Raw genomic sequence first — 17417 nt, 5'->3', positions numbered from 1 at the left:
CTGCCATTAAGCAGTTCCGTTTCACGATTTTATCATTTGAAACTAGGAGGATGGGATTTAGCACATCTTTGGTGCAAATAACAGAGTAACAGAATGTCCTGTGTCAAAGCAGTTTATTAGTAAAGCAGATTTTTATCAGCATCTTGACTCACCACATAATCTAAAGGAGAGGGTCTAATAAAGAGCAGTTTGGTTTGCAGATAACCCAGGTTGCAGTCAAAACACAAACAACTCCAGATTGCTTATCTCGACACACATAACCAGCCTGCGATGCACTACACACTCACACACACACACGTGTCTCTGTAAGACAGGTAGCATGGTGTCAGCAGTTCTAAGGCTGTCTCTGGCAGCGCAGCACCTTGCAAGAGGGAATAAACATAGCCCTGAGCCTTGGGCTGCGACTCTGGAAACAAACCACACCCCGGTCAGGACCTAAAAATGAGCAGCCAACAGGGCAAACCGGCTGTACTTCCTGCATGACTGCATGGAAACGGCACCTGTTTGCTCCTACGGCTCAGGAACGGGAGGAATGCACCGCACAAACACGCCGCTCCGGCAGCAATGCGGACGGATGCCCGCACGGTCGAGGCTCTGTCCCGGGACAGCGGTTGCGGTCAGCGGCTCCTCAGTGCCGCTTGGCTCGCTCTAACGAACTTGCTGGCCCACACACGACAGTTCGTGCCGGCCGGACCGCGACCCGCGCAGGCCCCTCCGTCACCGGCCTACGGCGGTCGCGGAGTCCGACGGGAGGCGGCCGGGAGCCGGGAGCCGCGCCCTCCGCGGCCGGGGGCGGTCACGGCTGCCCGGGGGGCGGCCACCGCGGCCGGGGCGGGGAGCGGGCGGGAGGCGGGCCTGGCACGGCGGGGGGCGGCGGGCGCTGCGCACAGCCCGGGTCCCCTCTGCGAAGGGCGGAAGGCCGGAGGGCGGCAGCGCCATGCCCGGCCCGGCAGCGCCGGGGCCCGGCCCCGACCCGGAGGAGAGCTACGATTTCCTCTTCAAGCTGGTGCTCATCGGGGACGCCAGCGTGGGCAAGACCTGCCTTGTGCAGCGCTTCAAGACCGGGGCCTTCGCCGAGCGCCAAGGCAGCACCATTGGCGTGGACTTCACCATGAAGAGCCTGGAGATCCAGGGCAAGCGGGTGAAGGTGAGCGCCAGTCCCGAGGCGGGCAGAGGGCTGCGGGTCGCCTCCCGGCCCGCCGCCGCGGAGCTCCGTGCCGGTGGGGAGCCTGGGCCCCGGCCCGCCTGCCGCCGTGCCTGGGGGACGGGCTGCTCGGCCCCGGGGCCGCCTTCCCGAACGGCTCCTACGGGCAAGGAGGGACCAAGCGCATCCGTAACCGCGTTCTGCTGCGGTGGGAGCAGCGGCGCGGCTGCGGGCCCTCCTCAGCCCCGCACGGACAGGGGTAAAAGCCGCGCTGCCGGCGGTGTGCCGTAACGCAGCACCCGTTTCCAGTGAGGCTTCTGGCCATGGTGTGGTTACGAGCCGGGAGGAACCTCCGCCGGACTGCAATGTTTCCAGGAAGGGACGTGGAGCTGGCAGGGCTGGGGTAGCGGCTATTAGACGAGGTGTCCCCGAAAGTGTAATTTACATAGTGCTTCTCAAACCAGAATAAATAACCCTAAATTTGACTAATGCTTTTCTCAGGGTAGAGAAAATCTGCTCATCGTTAGGGTTAGAATAAGGACGTCTGCCCAGTGCACTCAGACCCTCAGCAGCACAGGCTCCACAACAGTGTGCTCCACCAGCCAGGCAAGGCTTAAAGCACCCGCGGTTCGTAGGGGCGGCTGGGATCAGCCCGCTCCAGAGGGGAGCCGTACTACAGCTACTCTTCGTTATCCCAGCGGGAGTGGAAACAACTTGGTGCAGTCACTGCCTGGGAAAGATCAGGCGATTGTAAAGCTTTTGGTGACGGAAATACGGTAATGGAGTCTCCTACGTTGGAGATATTCAAGGCCCGCCTGGACAAGTTCCTGTGTGATGTACTCTAGGTTACCCTGCTCTTGCAGAGGGGTTGGACGAGATGATCTTTTGAGGTCCCTTCCAACCCTTGGGATTCTGTGAATGGCAGTTGAATTTTGGCCTGTGTTTTCCCAAGTAGGTGTCAAAGTCCTCTGTTATCTTTTTCTTACAGATTAACTTTAGTGAGCAGAATATTAAGCACAGAAAATGGAAGAAATGAAGGCTCACATGTTTTAGGGAAGGAGGGGGATCAAAAGCTCCAGCCTAGCAAGGTGTTGATTTCCTTCGTGGTATTACCCCTTCTCCCATGTACAGCCTTGATGGGCCCCCAACAAAACCTGGGGATTTAGTAGTATTTTAGAGAAAACAAGTAAGAAAATGCAAGCTCTCAAGGCTTTCTTTTTCTTTGGGTTGTTCTTTGCTTCCACTTCAGAAAACCCTGGGGCTGCACAGATTGCAGAAGAGTATTTTAGGCATTACTTTAGGCAAATTAATCAGTGTGGCTGATTTACTTTACAGATATTTTTGTTAGCTGTTGAGTGAGGGACACAGCTAAAACATGAAAATATTTGCTTGGAGGGTTTTCTTTGGTCCCTTAGAGGTGTGGGTTGTGTGTGAAGTTTAAATTCCAGCCAGGCTTTTCTGGTTGGGTTGAGATCTGGAGCAGTGCAGCTAATCTGGGTAGGATTGTTGAGCATGCTATCAGAAATGGAAAATAAAGAGGCATTGCGTTAGACTTTCGTGAGCTTCCTCATAAAGCAGCTGAGTAGTGGTGTACAGAAGAAGTCCCAGGGAAGTTCTGATCACCACTTGCTCCACATCCCTAATGGTCTGGGCCTCATTTTCAGCCAGGCTAGGCAGAGTGTTACAACACAACCGAGTGTGAACTGGACGCTCTACTTAGAGGTGGAAACCTCGTAACATTTGTGTTAGTGTCCCTTTTAGTTTGAAACTTCAGGTGTTGTCATTATATTTGCATAATGTTGCTGAAACGTCTTGAGGCCCAGGGATTGGAAGTCTCAATTCCTTTGATGCCTTTTTGCTAGATAAGAAGCATGTTGGGGTACTAAAAGTTAAGGTTCTGCAAATAGCCTTTTTTTTTTTAACTCAAGGCTTTGCTTGCATCTAAAAGCTGTATTCAGGTGTCTCAAACAGTGTTTTGTATGCTACTGCTTCATCAGCTACTAAAGCTGACTAAACTTCATCTACAGAGACATAAGTGCTTGAGAAAGGAGCTGTTGATGGACAGTGCTGGTAACTGAACCTTTCTCTTTGGAAATGAACCAGTGAAGCGCTGGTACCGTAACCTCCCCAGTATATCCTGACTTGCAGAGATTTACCAGTTGCAGAGAGTAAGTTTGTCTGTGCCATCCAGTCTTGTTTCTGTTCTTGTTCTTTCTCTAAGATCTCCAGTTTTGTCCAGTGAGATATTGTCCAGTGGGATTATACAAGCCAGTTCCCTCTGGGACGGGCTGTTGTGAGCTGCGGACTCTTGGAGGCATTGGAGCTAACAGGAGCCAGGCAGGGATTTGGCAGGTCTGAGACACTGGCTTCTAATGGAACTTCACAGTAAGGGTACCTGTGTTGACCACCTTGATTTATATCCCAAGGGCAAATTCTGACCAGCATATACGCAGAATTTCCCCCCTCAGCTTTATGCAGTGTCTGCAGTCTATACTAGTTTAAAAAAGCTCTAGTGTATGCTGCTCAACAGGTTGGAATTATGGTGTACTGCTCTATCAAATACATGCTTCTCAGCTGGCTAAATCCTTGAGTGCAGGCTCTAGTTCCCAGAAGTTGTGGTTGTTGACTTAATGCATAGTGACTAATGTGCTGTTGTTAAAAGAATTACTCGTTCTATGAGTGATAGAAAGAATCTGGCAAACAGAACAAAAATGTGTTGTAACTGTTACATCACTGGAAGAAAAGATATTTATAAAATGGTGGAACCGAGATTTTACATAATGCTAGGCAAGAACATTCCTAAGTCCATAGATTGTCGTTAGCAATAACAAAATTCCTTTTCTTTTCCTGAATTACCTCCTGTGGACTGATAAGTTAATGGGGTATCTTTAATTTCTACTTTATACTGTCATTTTATAGTGGTTTTACATATACTGAATACTTTTATCTTTGTGCCATAGTTTTTTCTCTGTCTTACTATGTCTTTCAGAAAGCAGCAGAAGGGAAGAACAATCGAAAACACATTCCTTTTATAACAAATACTTCTTTATGTATCATTGCAGTTTTTAATTTACAAGTTTTTCAGCCCATACGGTACCAAGATTCTTGGCTTTTATTCAGGCCTCGTGGCTGTAACTATATTCCTTTCAGACTAGCCCAAAACATAATGTGTCATTATCTGGCCAAATTGCAAGTAATATAACCCCATGATTTGTTAACTGTCATGTCTCCTGACTGTTGCATTTAATAATGTTCTAAACAAATACAAGTGAAGCTATTGGTTATTCTATGAAAGCAGTATTCTTTGAGATCCAGAGGAAAGCGTAGCTCTCTTCTCTGTCACCTACTTTGACACTCATAATGCTAGAGCAAACAGGAATGCTGCATTCCCAGCAAAGAGGGGATTCCTCATTCTTGGACAATTTTGTAAGGGAACAGTTGAGTGGAGCAGTTTGTCCTAACTGTTGTGCGTATATCACTTTAAATAGAAATGTGTTGCCACACAGGTGTTAAGTTTTATTGCTTTTGGCAAAAACTGTATGGCTTCAGTTACAAGATAGTTTCAGTAAGTCTTTTTAGGAGCAGCTATTGTGATTTGCCAGTGTACAGAAATGTGTATAGGATTTAGACACAGTCAATTGGTTAAGAATCATTTAGCATGGTCTTTGCATACTCCATTTCGCTGCTGGAAAAATTTATGGAAGTTGCTATATTTTGAAGAATTCCTAGCATAAAAGTGATGTTTCTGTCTTTGTAAAGTATCGGCTATAGGATGTACTTGGTTGTTATTAATGCTGCTTCACAAACAAAAGTATACCTGAACTCCCTTGATACTTTAGAAGAATCAGGAAAGTACTTAAATTATGTAGGAAGTAAGGGAGAGAGAAATGATTTAACATGTCTTGAGGCCATTTGTTAAGCATTAACCTTTGATAAACACTATGTTTATCAATGCAAGAAGGATCCACATCAAACCATTTGATAATACTTGTTTACTGTGCTCTTTGACCAACCTGCCACTCGCCATTTTCAATGCTTTGTCTATTTCTATAGTTGAAACTCTGTTTTGTTTAAGCCACAGTGAAAAGCCTGGCTCAGTCTTCTTGATAAGTTCCTCACAAGTACTCAGCATGCCATGTGAAATAAGCCTGTTTCCCTCAGGCTCTTCTCATGGGGTGTGTACTCAGGTTACCTGACCATCTTGATGGGGCTCCACTGAACTTGCTCCAGTTCTTCAGTGTCTTTCTTGTAGCTGGGAAGGGAGCAAAACTGGACACTGTCTTTCAGCCAGAACCTTGTAAGTGCTGAATAAAGGGGAATAATCACCTCCCTCGATCTGCTAGCTTCAGTCCTGTCAGTACAGCTCAGCATGCTGCCAGGGCACACTGCTGACTCCTCTTCAGCTTGCTGCCCACAAAGACCCCCAGGGCTTTTTCAGCACAGCTGCTTCCCAGCCACACAGACCCTAGCCTGCATCCTTGCAAGGAGTGAATGACATGTACTCCTTCCCAACGGGACAAGATGAAAAAGCAGATATGAAAAGATGTTCAAGACTTTGTCTAATGTACTTAACAGAAAGCTCCAATTCTATGGTGATTAAATGGAGTCATGAAAAGTCTTACAGGAGTTAATAGCTGGTTTAGGATTTTGCTATGCAGTACCAGTCAGCGCTAAGGGCTGTGCTGTCCAAAAAATTCAAAGCTAAAATCAGATCAAACTAACCAGCTTTAGTAAGTAAATGGGCATTCAAGAGTGAAACAATTAGCACAAGAAAGGTGGCTCCTTGTCTTTGTTCACTTAGGGTATTCTGTCATATTCCTTCTGAACAACAGCTGTTTATTCTCTGTTCTTTATTCTGTCTTCATTTGTTACTAGAGGGGTCCCCCCATCTCTTATTTCATAGGTGGTTTTTCTTAGTACCCTCAGGTAAAGCTTACACGATTCTCCAGCAATCCCAACATCTGTCTTTCTTACACCAAAATTGTTGCTAAAGTAATCACAAACTCAGGAATGGCTTCAGTAGGTTACTGAGTGACAGACATTGCTTTCATCACATCATTTACAAAGCCAGAGCACTTAAATCAAGGAAATAAATTAAGAACTTCATGTCATATACTGCATGATGATACACAATATGGAAGATGATACACAACACGGAAGAATCCTATCTCTTGTTGTAACCTGTGGCTAGTACAGTTCATTTGGGATTTTGAATTTAACATCTAACTTATATTGAGGGGCTTTTAAATAAGAAATACTAAGACTAAATTGTTTTCCAAAGAATTTACAATTGTTATTTCTTGTCCAGAGTTACCGACTTGTAAATACAACAAATTACACCTTGTAAGTTCAACATAGATACTATATACATTTTTTTTAGATAATCTGGTTCCTAAGACTTGCATACTCTGTGTGTTTGTGTTCTTAATGATTTAAAATAAGGCAGTTATTAAAACTTCAACCACCATGATAGGACAAGCTTCTAAGCTTTCAAATTGTAAGGAATGAGTTGTTACTAGCCCTCCAAAAAGCACAAGTGTTAGTTTCAGTACAGGGAGAGGGCAAGGATGTACAGCTGGGATGGCAGGTCTTTGATGACAGTGTTGTCTTAGTTTGGCTTAAGCGAGTCATTAAACCATGGCTATATTTGACTGACTTCCCCTGAAACAAAGAGTGAGCCCTTGCCTCGTTCCTTCTGCCAGCAGAAGTGGTGGGAACGGTGACAAGCAGGTATGTCAGTTGATAAAGAATTGTAGAATAGTTTGGGTTGGAAAGGACCTTAAGATCATCAAGTTCCAACCCCTCTGCCATAGGCAGGGACACCTCACACTAAACCATGGCACCCAAGGCTCTGTCCAACCTGGCCTTGAACACTGCCAGGGATGGAGCATTCAGGGTTTCCTTGGGCAACCCATTCCAGTGCCTCACCACCGTTACAGTAAAGAACTTCTTCCTTATATCCAATCTAAACTTCCCCTGTTTAAGTTTTAACCTGTTACCCCTTGTCCTATCATTACAGTCCTTAATGAAAAGTCCCTCCCCAGCATCCCTATAGCCCCCCTTCAGATACTGGAAGGCTGCTATGAGGTCTCCACGCAGCCTTCTCTTCCCCAGGCTGAACAGCCCCAACTTCCTCAGCCTATCTTCATACAGGAGGTGCTCCAGTCCCTGATCATCCTCGTGGCCTCCTCTGGACTTGTTCCAACAGTTCCATGTCCTTTTTATGTTGAGGACACCAGAACTGCACACAATGCTCCAGGTGAGGTCTCAGGAGAGCAGAGCAGAGGGGCAGGATCACCACCTTCGACCTGCTGGTCACGCTCCTTTTGATGCAGCTCAGGATACGGTTGCTTTTTGGGCTGCGAGCATGCACTGAAGCCGGCTCATGTTCATTTTCTCATCAACCAACACCCCCAAGTCCTTCTCCACAGGGCTGCTCTGAATCTCTTCTCTGCCCAACCTGTAGCTGTGCCTGGGATTGCTCCCACCCAGGTGTAGGACCTTGCACTTGGCATGGTTAAACTCCATGAGGTTGGCATCAGCCACCTCACAAGCGTGTCGAGCTCCCTCTGGATGGCATTCCTTCCCTCCAGGGTATCAACCGAACCACACAGCTTGGTGTCATCGGCAAACTTGCTGAGGGTGCACTCAATCCCACTGTCCATGTCAGTGACAAAGATGTTGAACAAGACCGGTCCCAACACCGATCCCTGAGGGACACCACTCGTTACTGGTCTCCAGCCGGACATTGAGCCATTGACCACAACTCTGTGTGCAGCCATCCAGCCAGTTCTTTATCCACCAAGTGGTCCATCCATCAAATTGATGTCTCTCCAACTTAGAGACAAGGATGTCGTGTGGGACAGTGTCGAATGCTTTGCACAAGTCCAGGTAGATGCCATCAACTGCTCTACCCCTGTCCATCAGTTCTGTAGCCCCATCATAGAAGGCCACCAAATTGGTCAGGCAGGATTTCCCCTTAGTGAAGCCATGCTGGCTGTCACCAAGCACCTCCTTGTTTTTCATGTGCCTTAGCATGCCTTCCAGGAGAATCTGCTCCACGATCCTGTCAGGCACAGAGGTGAGACTGACTGCTCTGTAGTTCCCCGGGTCATCCATTTTCCCCTTCTTGAAAATGGGGGTTATATTTCCCTTTTTTCCAGTCATCGGGAACTTCACCTGACTGCCATGATTTCTCAAATACGATGGCCAGTGGCTTAGCAACTTCATTCACCAGCTCCTTCAGGACCCGCAGATGGATTTCATCAGGTCCCATGGACTTGTGCCCATTCAGGTTCTTAAGACGGTCTCGAACCACATCCTCTTCTACAGTGGACCTAAGGTCTTCATTCGTATGTATGTTTGCAAAGAAAACGTCTTATAGGTCTAATACATAGAGTAGTCTCAGCAATGACAGCAAAACCACAACAAACTGAAGATCATGTCAAAAGTTAAATGATTCAAAAGAGGAGTGGGGAACTTAAATACCTGAGAAAAAGAACTTACCTGAAGGATGAGGGCTTGAGGAAGACTGCTGTTGGAGCTCCTGAGAAGGTCAAACCTGTGGTCTCTGTTGTTCCCAGCAGCACACAGAGAGCTTCAGCAACTTTGTACATGCAGTCCTGTGGACAGACATGCTTGAACCTGTCCACACTTGACAGATGCTTGAGTAAAAAATGGGGGCAGGTGCCGTGAGATCTTGCTGATGACATTTTGAGGTTGCTCTATCGCCACTGAAAGGCTGTGGAAACTGTGGAGGATCTCAGAAAGGGAAATACCATACTCATCTTCAGAAAGGACTAGAAACCCTGGGAACTACAGGCTAATCAGAATTATGTTGCTCCCTGTGAAAATCATAGATTCAGGAAGAATTAAGCTTTGAAACCACTTGAGGCAGGCAATTGCCTTTGTCCCCTCGCAAAATCTGCCCCAACCTCAATGATTCTGAGATTCTATGGAATATACTTCTATAGAGGTTTCAAAATGCAGTGTACAGCCCAAGCCTGGCCTGCTCAGTCACTATGCAAGTAAACCACTTTTATTTACACCGTGTGAGAAGTGTAAGCTGTAACATTTTTTTCTTTTTTAATTTAAAATGTTTATGATCCTTCTGTCTGCAAAGAATCTCTCAGACCTCTCCCAAGTGTTGGGTAATCGTCATGAGCCTTGTTTTGCACTTGACCTAATCAAGGATTGAGATTTAAAACTATGTAATGAGCACAAAGGTCTGGTGGGAGGCGTGAGTACAGAGAACATCATACATAAACCTGCCATGAACTTCCTTGTCCCTGGTATTAGTGTGTTGACTGTTCTAAGCCATTATCTGCCCTGTTAATAATCACTGCTTTGTGGTTTTTGGTTTTCTGAGGCCGTTACAGTCCCATCTCCTTCTCTGGGAAAACTCTTATTAGGACTGAGAAGTACTTTCTCATTGGGTTGATTCCTTTTAAGCTGTACATATACAGTTTGGGATCTAAATGCCTTACCATCAGTTAGCTTAGCACAGGAAAGTGATTTGATCAATACAGCCTTTTTCCAAAGTGAAAGTTGCTGCTCAAAGATGCAGCAGAGTCAGAAGATAAAAACAAAATACTAATGTGCAAAAGAAAGAAATGGAAAAATGATTCCATATTATTGAGGATAAAATATCACTGCCACACATTGTGTGAAGTTATCAGCTGTTTAAAATGACGAGGTTCAGAGAGAGGAGAAAAACTAAGTAACAGGTCCACAATATGGGAAGATTGAAAACCCCACAAGTATTTGCTCTGTCCTGCCTCAATCAAGAGGAGGTGCAGAATATAAGGAATGGCACAAAAAGGCAAGCAGTGGTGTCTCATTTGTCACTTGGGGATAGAGAAGTGAAAGTGTAACAGAAGGACAGAAAACATAAGATTTCTCAAAGGAAATTCTTTGGTTTAATTGCCACTATACTGAAGCCAAGAGCTTTGAAAGATTCAAAAAGGATTAGAGACTTATATGGAGGATGAGAACATCCACAGTTACTTTAGATTAGAAGCTCCTGGAATATAAGCTGTCATGTTCCAGGATATTACACAACCTATAAAACAAGAGGACTTAGAAAGACATTTTCCTTGTAAGCAGGATATTGTGTTTGTCCACTCTGAGTAATTTGGCTGCTTCTTCTGGAACATCTAGTACTGGAAACTCAAACCCTGGTACTAAACTCATAGTTTTTATGCTGCTGGATTTAGGCAAAAGTATGCAAGTTAAGCATTTCTTCTTCCTGCCCAGATGTAATGTCTGTTTTACCATCTAAAAAAGGACAGCTGCCTAGCTGACTAGATCTTTGACTGACTGTATTGAAACCAGAAATTGCTGGCATTTCTTTTATATGTTTTATGTATTCTATATATATTCCTTCAGTTATCTCATATGTACTTACCAAACAGCATCAGGGCTCTTGGGTGACCACCACATCCTGCTCCAGTTGTTACTGCCCCAGTAGCAGAACTGGCAAGCCTATATCAGTACCACAGACACGATGCTAGTGAAAACCCTTCTGTAGTTTCAGTGACACACCTGATGAGGAACTGGAATGGCTTGGCTATGGGCTAATGTCTTGTTTTGATAACTCTGCCAGAGAAGGTTATAGAGGGGTAGGCTGGACACACAAGTGATAGTTTCCATGATCTGCCACAGAAGGATGCATCAGAGCTCACCTGCAGGATCCCAGAGTGTCTCAACTGATCCAAACTCTGAGCAGCCAAGTGCAAAAACATTCTCTGGTATGTATTATTATCCTTGAATCATGAACAAAGGACTAGAAAGATGTGATGCCAGAATATATTACATATAAGGGAGCTTTTTAACAAGGTTATTGAATCAAATCCTGTCTTTTGCTGAGGAAAGATTGCTAGCCAGCATCTCACTGTGTGCTTTGCTTTATTCAGTTGCAGATCTGGGACACAGCTGGCCAGGAGAGATTCCGCACTATCACACAGAGTTACTACCGCAGCGCCAATGGAGCAATCCTGGCCTATGACATCAGCAAGAGAGGCTCCTTCCTGTCCATTCCTCGCTGGATCGAGGATGTGAGGAAGTATGCTGGTTCCAACATAGTACAGCTGCTGATCGGTGAGTAAAAAGTATTAGTACCAAGTGCTACAGGTTACCATACAATGTTTCAATATCTGTTTCTATACCCGTTTAAGATGGTTAGTTTTAGTTTTGAATTAAGATGTATGTAATAGATCCCATTGGAAATTTTTCCTGTTTTTTTCATTAGAAAGTGCTGATTTATCAAACCAGAAATGTTTTGCTTCTATTAACTTTTGTTAAGAAGTAGGCAGCTTTCTATCAGAAGCCAGCTTTGAACCCTCTGATTCTCCCTTAATGGTGAACTGGGCATGCAAGATTTGCAGGTTCTGAGGCACAGCTGCTGGGAGCTATCCTCATGGTAAGGATCATGAGGTTTCCAGGGATCAGAGAGCCTCCATCATATCAAGCCAACACGTTCTAGCAAATTGGAACACCCACCAACTTCAGCAAATGGGAAATTTCAGAAGGACTCTGGGGCATTCAGGGTTTGTCAGTTCTGTGCTTCCCAGACCCAATGTTTCTGACTCAGATACAGCTCTTGTGGCTTGGAAACCCGCTAATAGAACATCAGCACTGTCCCAGATTTCCCTAGGTACAGGCTGCTGCTGTTTTCACAAAATGCTTTTAACTTCCAATTCTAGTTCATTTTTCTTCTCTTAAGATGTACAGCCACCACTCTTCAGCTACTGACTTCTTCTGTTCTCTGTCCGAGTCATACAGGAATAGAGGCTGGAGGGGGCTGAGGAGGTTATCCAGTCCAGCTCCTGCTGACAGCAGGGCTGATGGCAGGTCAGAGAGGGCATGTTCATTCAAACTTTGAAAATCTCCAAGAATGGCAATTCTGCAGCTCTGGAAACCCGAGAACCTCCTGCTAAATACTGACTCTGACAGAAACATTATAAGTGACTCTGTTGTTTCTTCCAGGAAACAAGTCTGACCTAAGTGACCTTCGAGAGGTTCAGCTGGAGGAAGCTCAGAGTCTGGCTGAACACTATGATAATATCATCTGTGCCATAGAGACCTCTGCGAAAGACTCCAGCAATGTGGAGGAGGCTTTTGTGAAGATGGCTACAGAGCTCATGATGAGGCATGGAGGCCCTATGTTCAGTGAGAAGAATACTGACAGCATCAAGCTTGACAGCAAAGACGTTGCAGAAGGCTGGGGGTGTGGTTGCTGATATGAGCTAGGTGATGTCCCTGACTTTACTGGAATTTAGATGGTGCTTCACCCTAATGCTGAGTAGCATGGTAGCCATATCCTCCTCCTCCTGTGAAACCAGCAGTTATGTAGAAGTTAGACACAATCCTGTTTGCTTTGGTTTCTTAGTTTTAAAAAGTGACTCTTGAGAGGTAGTCCTAAAAGTCAAACCCTCTGAAAAACGTTCCATCTCCACCATCTCCTTTTCTGTAACCTTCACCCGAGTTACAAAAGTGGAAGAAACAACTTGGAACTGGTGATGTGGGGTAGGGAGGCAGATGGTTGGGGAAGAGGCTGACACACACCCAGAGTTCTGAAGCATTTAGCACGGGACTGTTGGCAAAGGAGGTCACTTTTGGAATAGGCAGTCTTAACAGTGACTGTAAATCCTCAGCACTCCACCAATGACCAGAAAGTGCCAGTGTCTTTGATAAAGGTATTTCAAGTGCTAGAATCCCCAGCATTTTGATTACAGGACCAGAAAGCAGTCACCATGCCCTAGGGCATGTGAATTGCTGATTCACACTGGGACAGGCCCAGGTGGGGAAGTCTTTTCTCAGGTTTTGTTAGAATTTTACCTTATCAAGTTAACAAAAAGCAAGATCAGCCTGAGCAGTATCACAGAAGTTGCGGTCAAACAGGACTGAACCAGTGTAGTTATTTTAAATACAGCCTTGAGAAGAGGGTAGACGCATTTCATTTGTTCTTGTTTGCACAGTGATAGCTCCCTTTTCCAAGTGGGTATCATTGAGTTTTTTCCCTCAGGTTTCTTAATTTCATTCCACAACTCAAGACCTGCGCCACTGGAAAGAGGAACTGGAGAAACCTTGAACTGACTGGTAGCCATGATCTCCTGCCATGTGCCTAATGGTCATTAACAGGGTTCATTCTGGTCATATATTTGACATAATGTTACCAGAGTGTTTATTGCTTAAGTGGTATAAGTGGATTTAATTTTTGCTTTGGATTCGGGTTTTGCTTTTTGGGTGTTTTTAAACCATCTCTTTAAAAACAATCTTGGCATATAATGAGAAAGAAGACCTCTGAAGAGCTGAAAACTGCATGCATTGCAACTTCTTGGGTTTAAGAAACAGCACCTTTTCAAGTAATTCCCTCCCAACTTTGCACTCAGCTGCTTCCCTCTCCCTGTCAGAAATTACCGGTTCCTTTTCATTCCTTGAAAACACTCATCAGGAAGAATCTTTCACTGTTGATCAAAGGTCTACACTGTTAAGTTAAATAGATTTAGTAATACAACTCCATATAGTTGTCTTTCAGATTCAGCTCTGTATTACACATTGTAGGTGCAGGTGAAGTACTGATGGCAGCAGTCCTTTCTGGACTTACACTCTCCAGCACCTTACAAAAATGGACTTGCAAAGAGAGCAGAAGCAGGATTATTTTAACTCTGTGATTAAAGCAAAGGCGTTCAGAGTGACAAGTGATTTTTGCAGTCCTGATGCTTTAAAGGAGCTCGTTTTCAGAAAGCACGCATTTAAGGTGAAGTCACATCCTGTTGGAAAATCTTGATCAAAGCGGACCTGGATTGGTTTGCTACTAGAGCTACACTAGTTTTTAGCCATTTAACATATCCAGTATCATGAAAATCAGGAAGTTTTAAGAAAGGGCTAATGGATCAATGGGCTAATTTCAATACTGTTCATCCTGCAACAGAAAATATGGAACCATTCTTTGGTCTTTTTGGGTTTTTAAACTCTGAGGTAGCCAATTGAGGCATAACGTATGCTTTATAGCCTTCTTGCTTCTAATCTAAGGCGTTAGTTTTCAAGTTTTATAGTTGTGAGATTGAAAGGGCCTTAAATTTTTCAATTAGTATAGTTTTCACAATTGTAATGTTTTATACAGAAGGGCAGGTTGAGCTGCAGTACTTAGGAGTATTTTTGATAGTTTTCCAAGACATTCCAAGCTCTCCTACATCCAAAGACCACAGGCAGGAAGTGTCCAGCAGTAGCTAGACACTGAAAATGGGAATTACCCATACTCTGGATTTGTTAGTGATTAGCAAACCCTGTATTCTGCTCCTGAAGACAGTCCAAGCTAAAACTCAGTCCTGATGAATGCTTTTCTTCCTGGTTAGTTGGTCCTGAAGATCCAGGATACTAGCAAGCATTTGACTTTGTCATGCCATATTCTAGTTTACATCTGTAGGTAACAGTCCTGCAGGTCAGCATGCTTGAACATAGACCCTCAGATAAGCTCCCACTGTTTGCAGGATTAGTGCCAAATTATTTAAGCCATGCTGATAAAGATTCACATGCATTGAAGAACGGTACTGCTAGTAAGATTGAAATTAGTAGTTTACATAGTAACTCATTTTACAACTGGAACAAGATGCAAAATGAACATAAATCCTGCTTGCAATGCAGTCAGTGAATGTGCATTTATAATAGATAGAGAACTGAGGAACTGTTGATCCATTTCCTTAGTTTTCAGGTTTGTTTAGTAGACAAGTAGAATTAGACCAAGCGCTGTAATTTTCCTTACCATTTGCCCCCATATATTCCTTAAGGTAGTCTTGAAGGCTGAGACTCTGTCTACATGTTAGTCTGTTCCAGTCAGAAAACATAAGATACAGCATCAGTGATTTGTTTGCTGTATTTCTGAGTGAATGCACCAATTCAGATCAGGTTTCATTTTGTTGTAGAAAACTACGACTATGGCTTTAAGTCAGCTTTGTCTTCTAACTCTTGGCTCTTCTATGTTGTAACAAGTGCAATACAAGTTTGCATGCCCTGCCTAATGGAACACAAGGGAACAAAGAAACAGCCTGAAGACTTGGTTTATTTTTTCAGGTTAGCAGCAGTTATGAATGACAGTGCTTTGGCTGTCAGTAGTAAAAAGCTTATTTCAATTACCAAAGCCTTACAATACTCACTAGGCTGATAGCTTCTTGGCCAGAAATAAATTAGTAAATGTAACTTGGAGCTTTTCACTGTCCTTCTGAAGACTTCTATTAAATGTGTAATTCAAGTGTTAGGAAGATAGTCCTGTTGGTTTAATTCCATTAATCCTCTTGAAACCAAAAGTATACCAGGGTGAGGAGAGAGAGTAGCAATAAACCTGGGATTTAGGGGTAAAAACCTCTCTTTGAAACCTTAGGGTACAAGTGCACACTGCCATACAGCGAGTGAATAATTCAGGAGTGCATGAGCAGAGTTCACAGCATCAACATTTGCCAAGAAACCTGGTTACTGGCAGTTGAATATTAACAAGACTAGGTTGCAGTAATTGCTTTTAAGCAGATCTCCTTGGCTGACCATGTATTTGCGTTAGTATTTATCATTTATTTTTGGCAATGCCCAAAGTGTGCAAAATATTACAAAGACACAGAAGGGGACATTAATCCCTGCCTTGTAACTCTTAGGAGTGGAACGCAGAGGCAAATACTGAACTGAAATAATCAGCAGAATGTGGTTCCCAGGAGTGTTCTGCATTGTTATCCTCTGGACTGATTTTGATTTAAACTAATCTTATCTGCAGTTACTCATCCAGTCCATCACCAAGGATGGAACTTGCACAGGTATTTAGAATTATGTAAATATAACACCAAAGAAACCTCAGCCCAGAAACCTGCTAACATTTACTTCGCAAAACAAAATGAACAGAACCTAAGTCCTAATGATTTTATCACTTTCTCAGCAGTGGAAAGCAGGTCCCTTTTACAGGGGGTAGAACTACAAAACTAAATTAAGCCCAGATAATGCCCATAGATTTCTAAGAACTTAATGAAAATGAGAGCTCATGCTCAGTCTTTTCTTTGCCTTTAAAGATCGTATTTATTTGAAGAATAGAGCTGACCATTACACGCACTATACCTGTGTTGCTGCAGTAGTACTTTACAGTATGTATACACACACAGTAACACCCTTAAATAACATTAAAGCCTTTCTGTCACCTACCCCAGTATACCCTGTCCCATTAAGATTTACACCTGTGTTATTGAATCTCAGAGCCCCAGCCAGTTGACCATTTGAATGTCTTTTGCCATCTCATGCCAATCCTGAGGGATCTGGGAGGTAGCATTATTAGTTTCTCTTCATGGGATTGTTTTACTCAAATAATGAAAGTCTCTTTAAATCAATATTAATTTGTGTGTTACTTCATGAATAGAAATGGTTTTATCTTTACCTGTCCTGCTTCCAAAACATTTATATGTTAACAGAGCACTGAATTTTACCCTCTTCCATTATTTTGGGTAAACAGTGTGCTGGAGGAAAATGAAGTGAGAACAGTAACTGCTTTGTGAAACTGAAAAATAAAGTTACTCTCCTTTTGGTATCTTCCAGCCTTGGAGGGTGCTCAGTTTAACCCCTGTCCATCATTCTCTATGGAGACTTCCCAGAAGCAAACCAGGTTACAGGTAGAGTGTGCAACCAGTGAACAGGGAAAATCCAAAGAAATAGGAACTGTTTTGTAGAGAGGTAGCTCCCAGGTGACTCACTTTGTGCCAGCAGCTGATGATGACCATGTAGCTGTATTCCTGCCCTTGTGCTACAGGAAGTGTTAAAGAGCAACAGATCCAAGGGCATGCATGTATAGTTCATGGTAAAAGTGAACTGAAGCCCAAAGTTTAGCGTAATTAAGTGGTTAGGGTGATCAGCCTTTCTCAAATGATATTAGAATGTTTTATCAGCTAAAAGGCATTCTAGGTTCACAAATTGGGCCATAAAAGATGTCACATTGTTACTGTAGATCAATGGTTACAGTTGCATGAAGTAAAGTCACAAAGCAGAGTCCATGCTGATCAGGCTGTTCTCAGATCTGACAGCTCTTTTCCATGCTATGAGTAAATACTGCCTCCGTTTTATTTTTATAGTATTTTTGGTGCTAAACATTCTATTGAGATTTGAGTTGGAGAACCAGCCTTCTGGGTATCTTAGTTTTTACTGGCCAGGTAACGTTAGATTTGTTTTAACCTGATTGAATTAGGTTATAGAACTGTTCAAAGCAGCAAAAAAAATCTCAGATGGAAGCATTTAATTGCAATCCCCA

General features: G+C 43.9%; 1 protein-coding gene across 1 annotated transcript; it reads left to right on the top strand.

Moving 5' to 3' along the window:
- Positions 1-867: 867 nt before the first annotated feature.
- On the top strand, positions 868-16710 carry RAB43 (RAB43, member RAS oncogene family). Its single transcript, XM_062620410.1, has 3 exons — positions 868-1147; positions 11059-11242; positions 12131-16710. Exons 1-3 carry the CDS (start codon positions 938-940, stop codon positions 12382-12384), a joined length of 648 nt encoding a protein of 215 aa, XP_062476394.1. The 5' UTR covers positions 868-937; the 3' UTR covers positions 12385-16710.
- Positions 16711-17417: the final 707 nt, after the last annotated feature.

Source organism: Pezoporus occidentalis, unplaced genomic scaffold (assembly GCF_034315485.1).
Source record: "Pezoporus occidentalis ecotype Australia unplaced genomic scaffold, CSIRO_AGI_Poc_V1 ctg106, whole genome shotgun sequence".
NCBI classification, from domain to species: Eukaryota; Metazoa; Chordata; class Aves; order Psittaciformes; family Psittacidae; genus Pezoporus; species Pezoporus occidentalis.
Note: the sequence above shows the minus strand (reverse complement) of the source record. Positions and strands in the feature narration are given on the sequence as shown.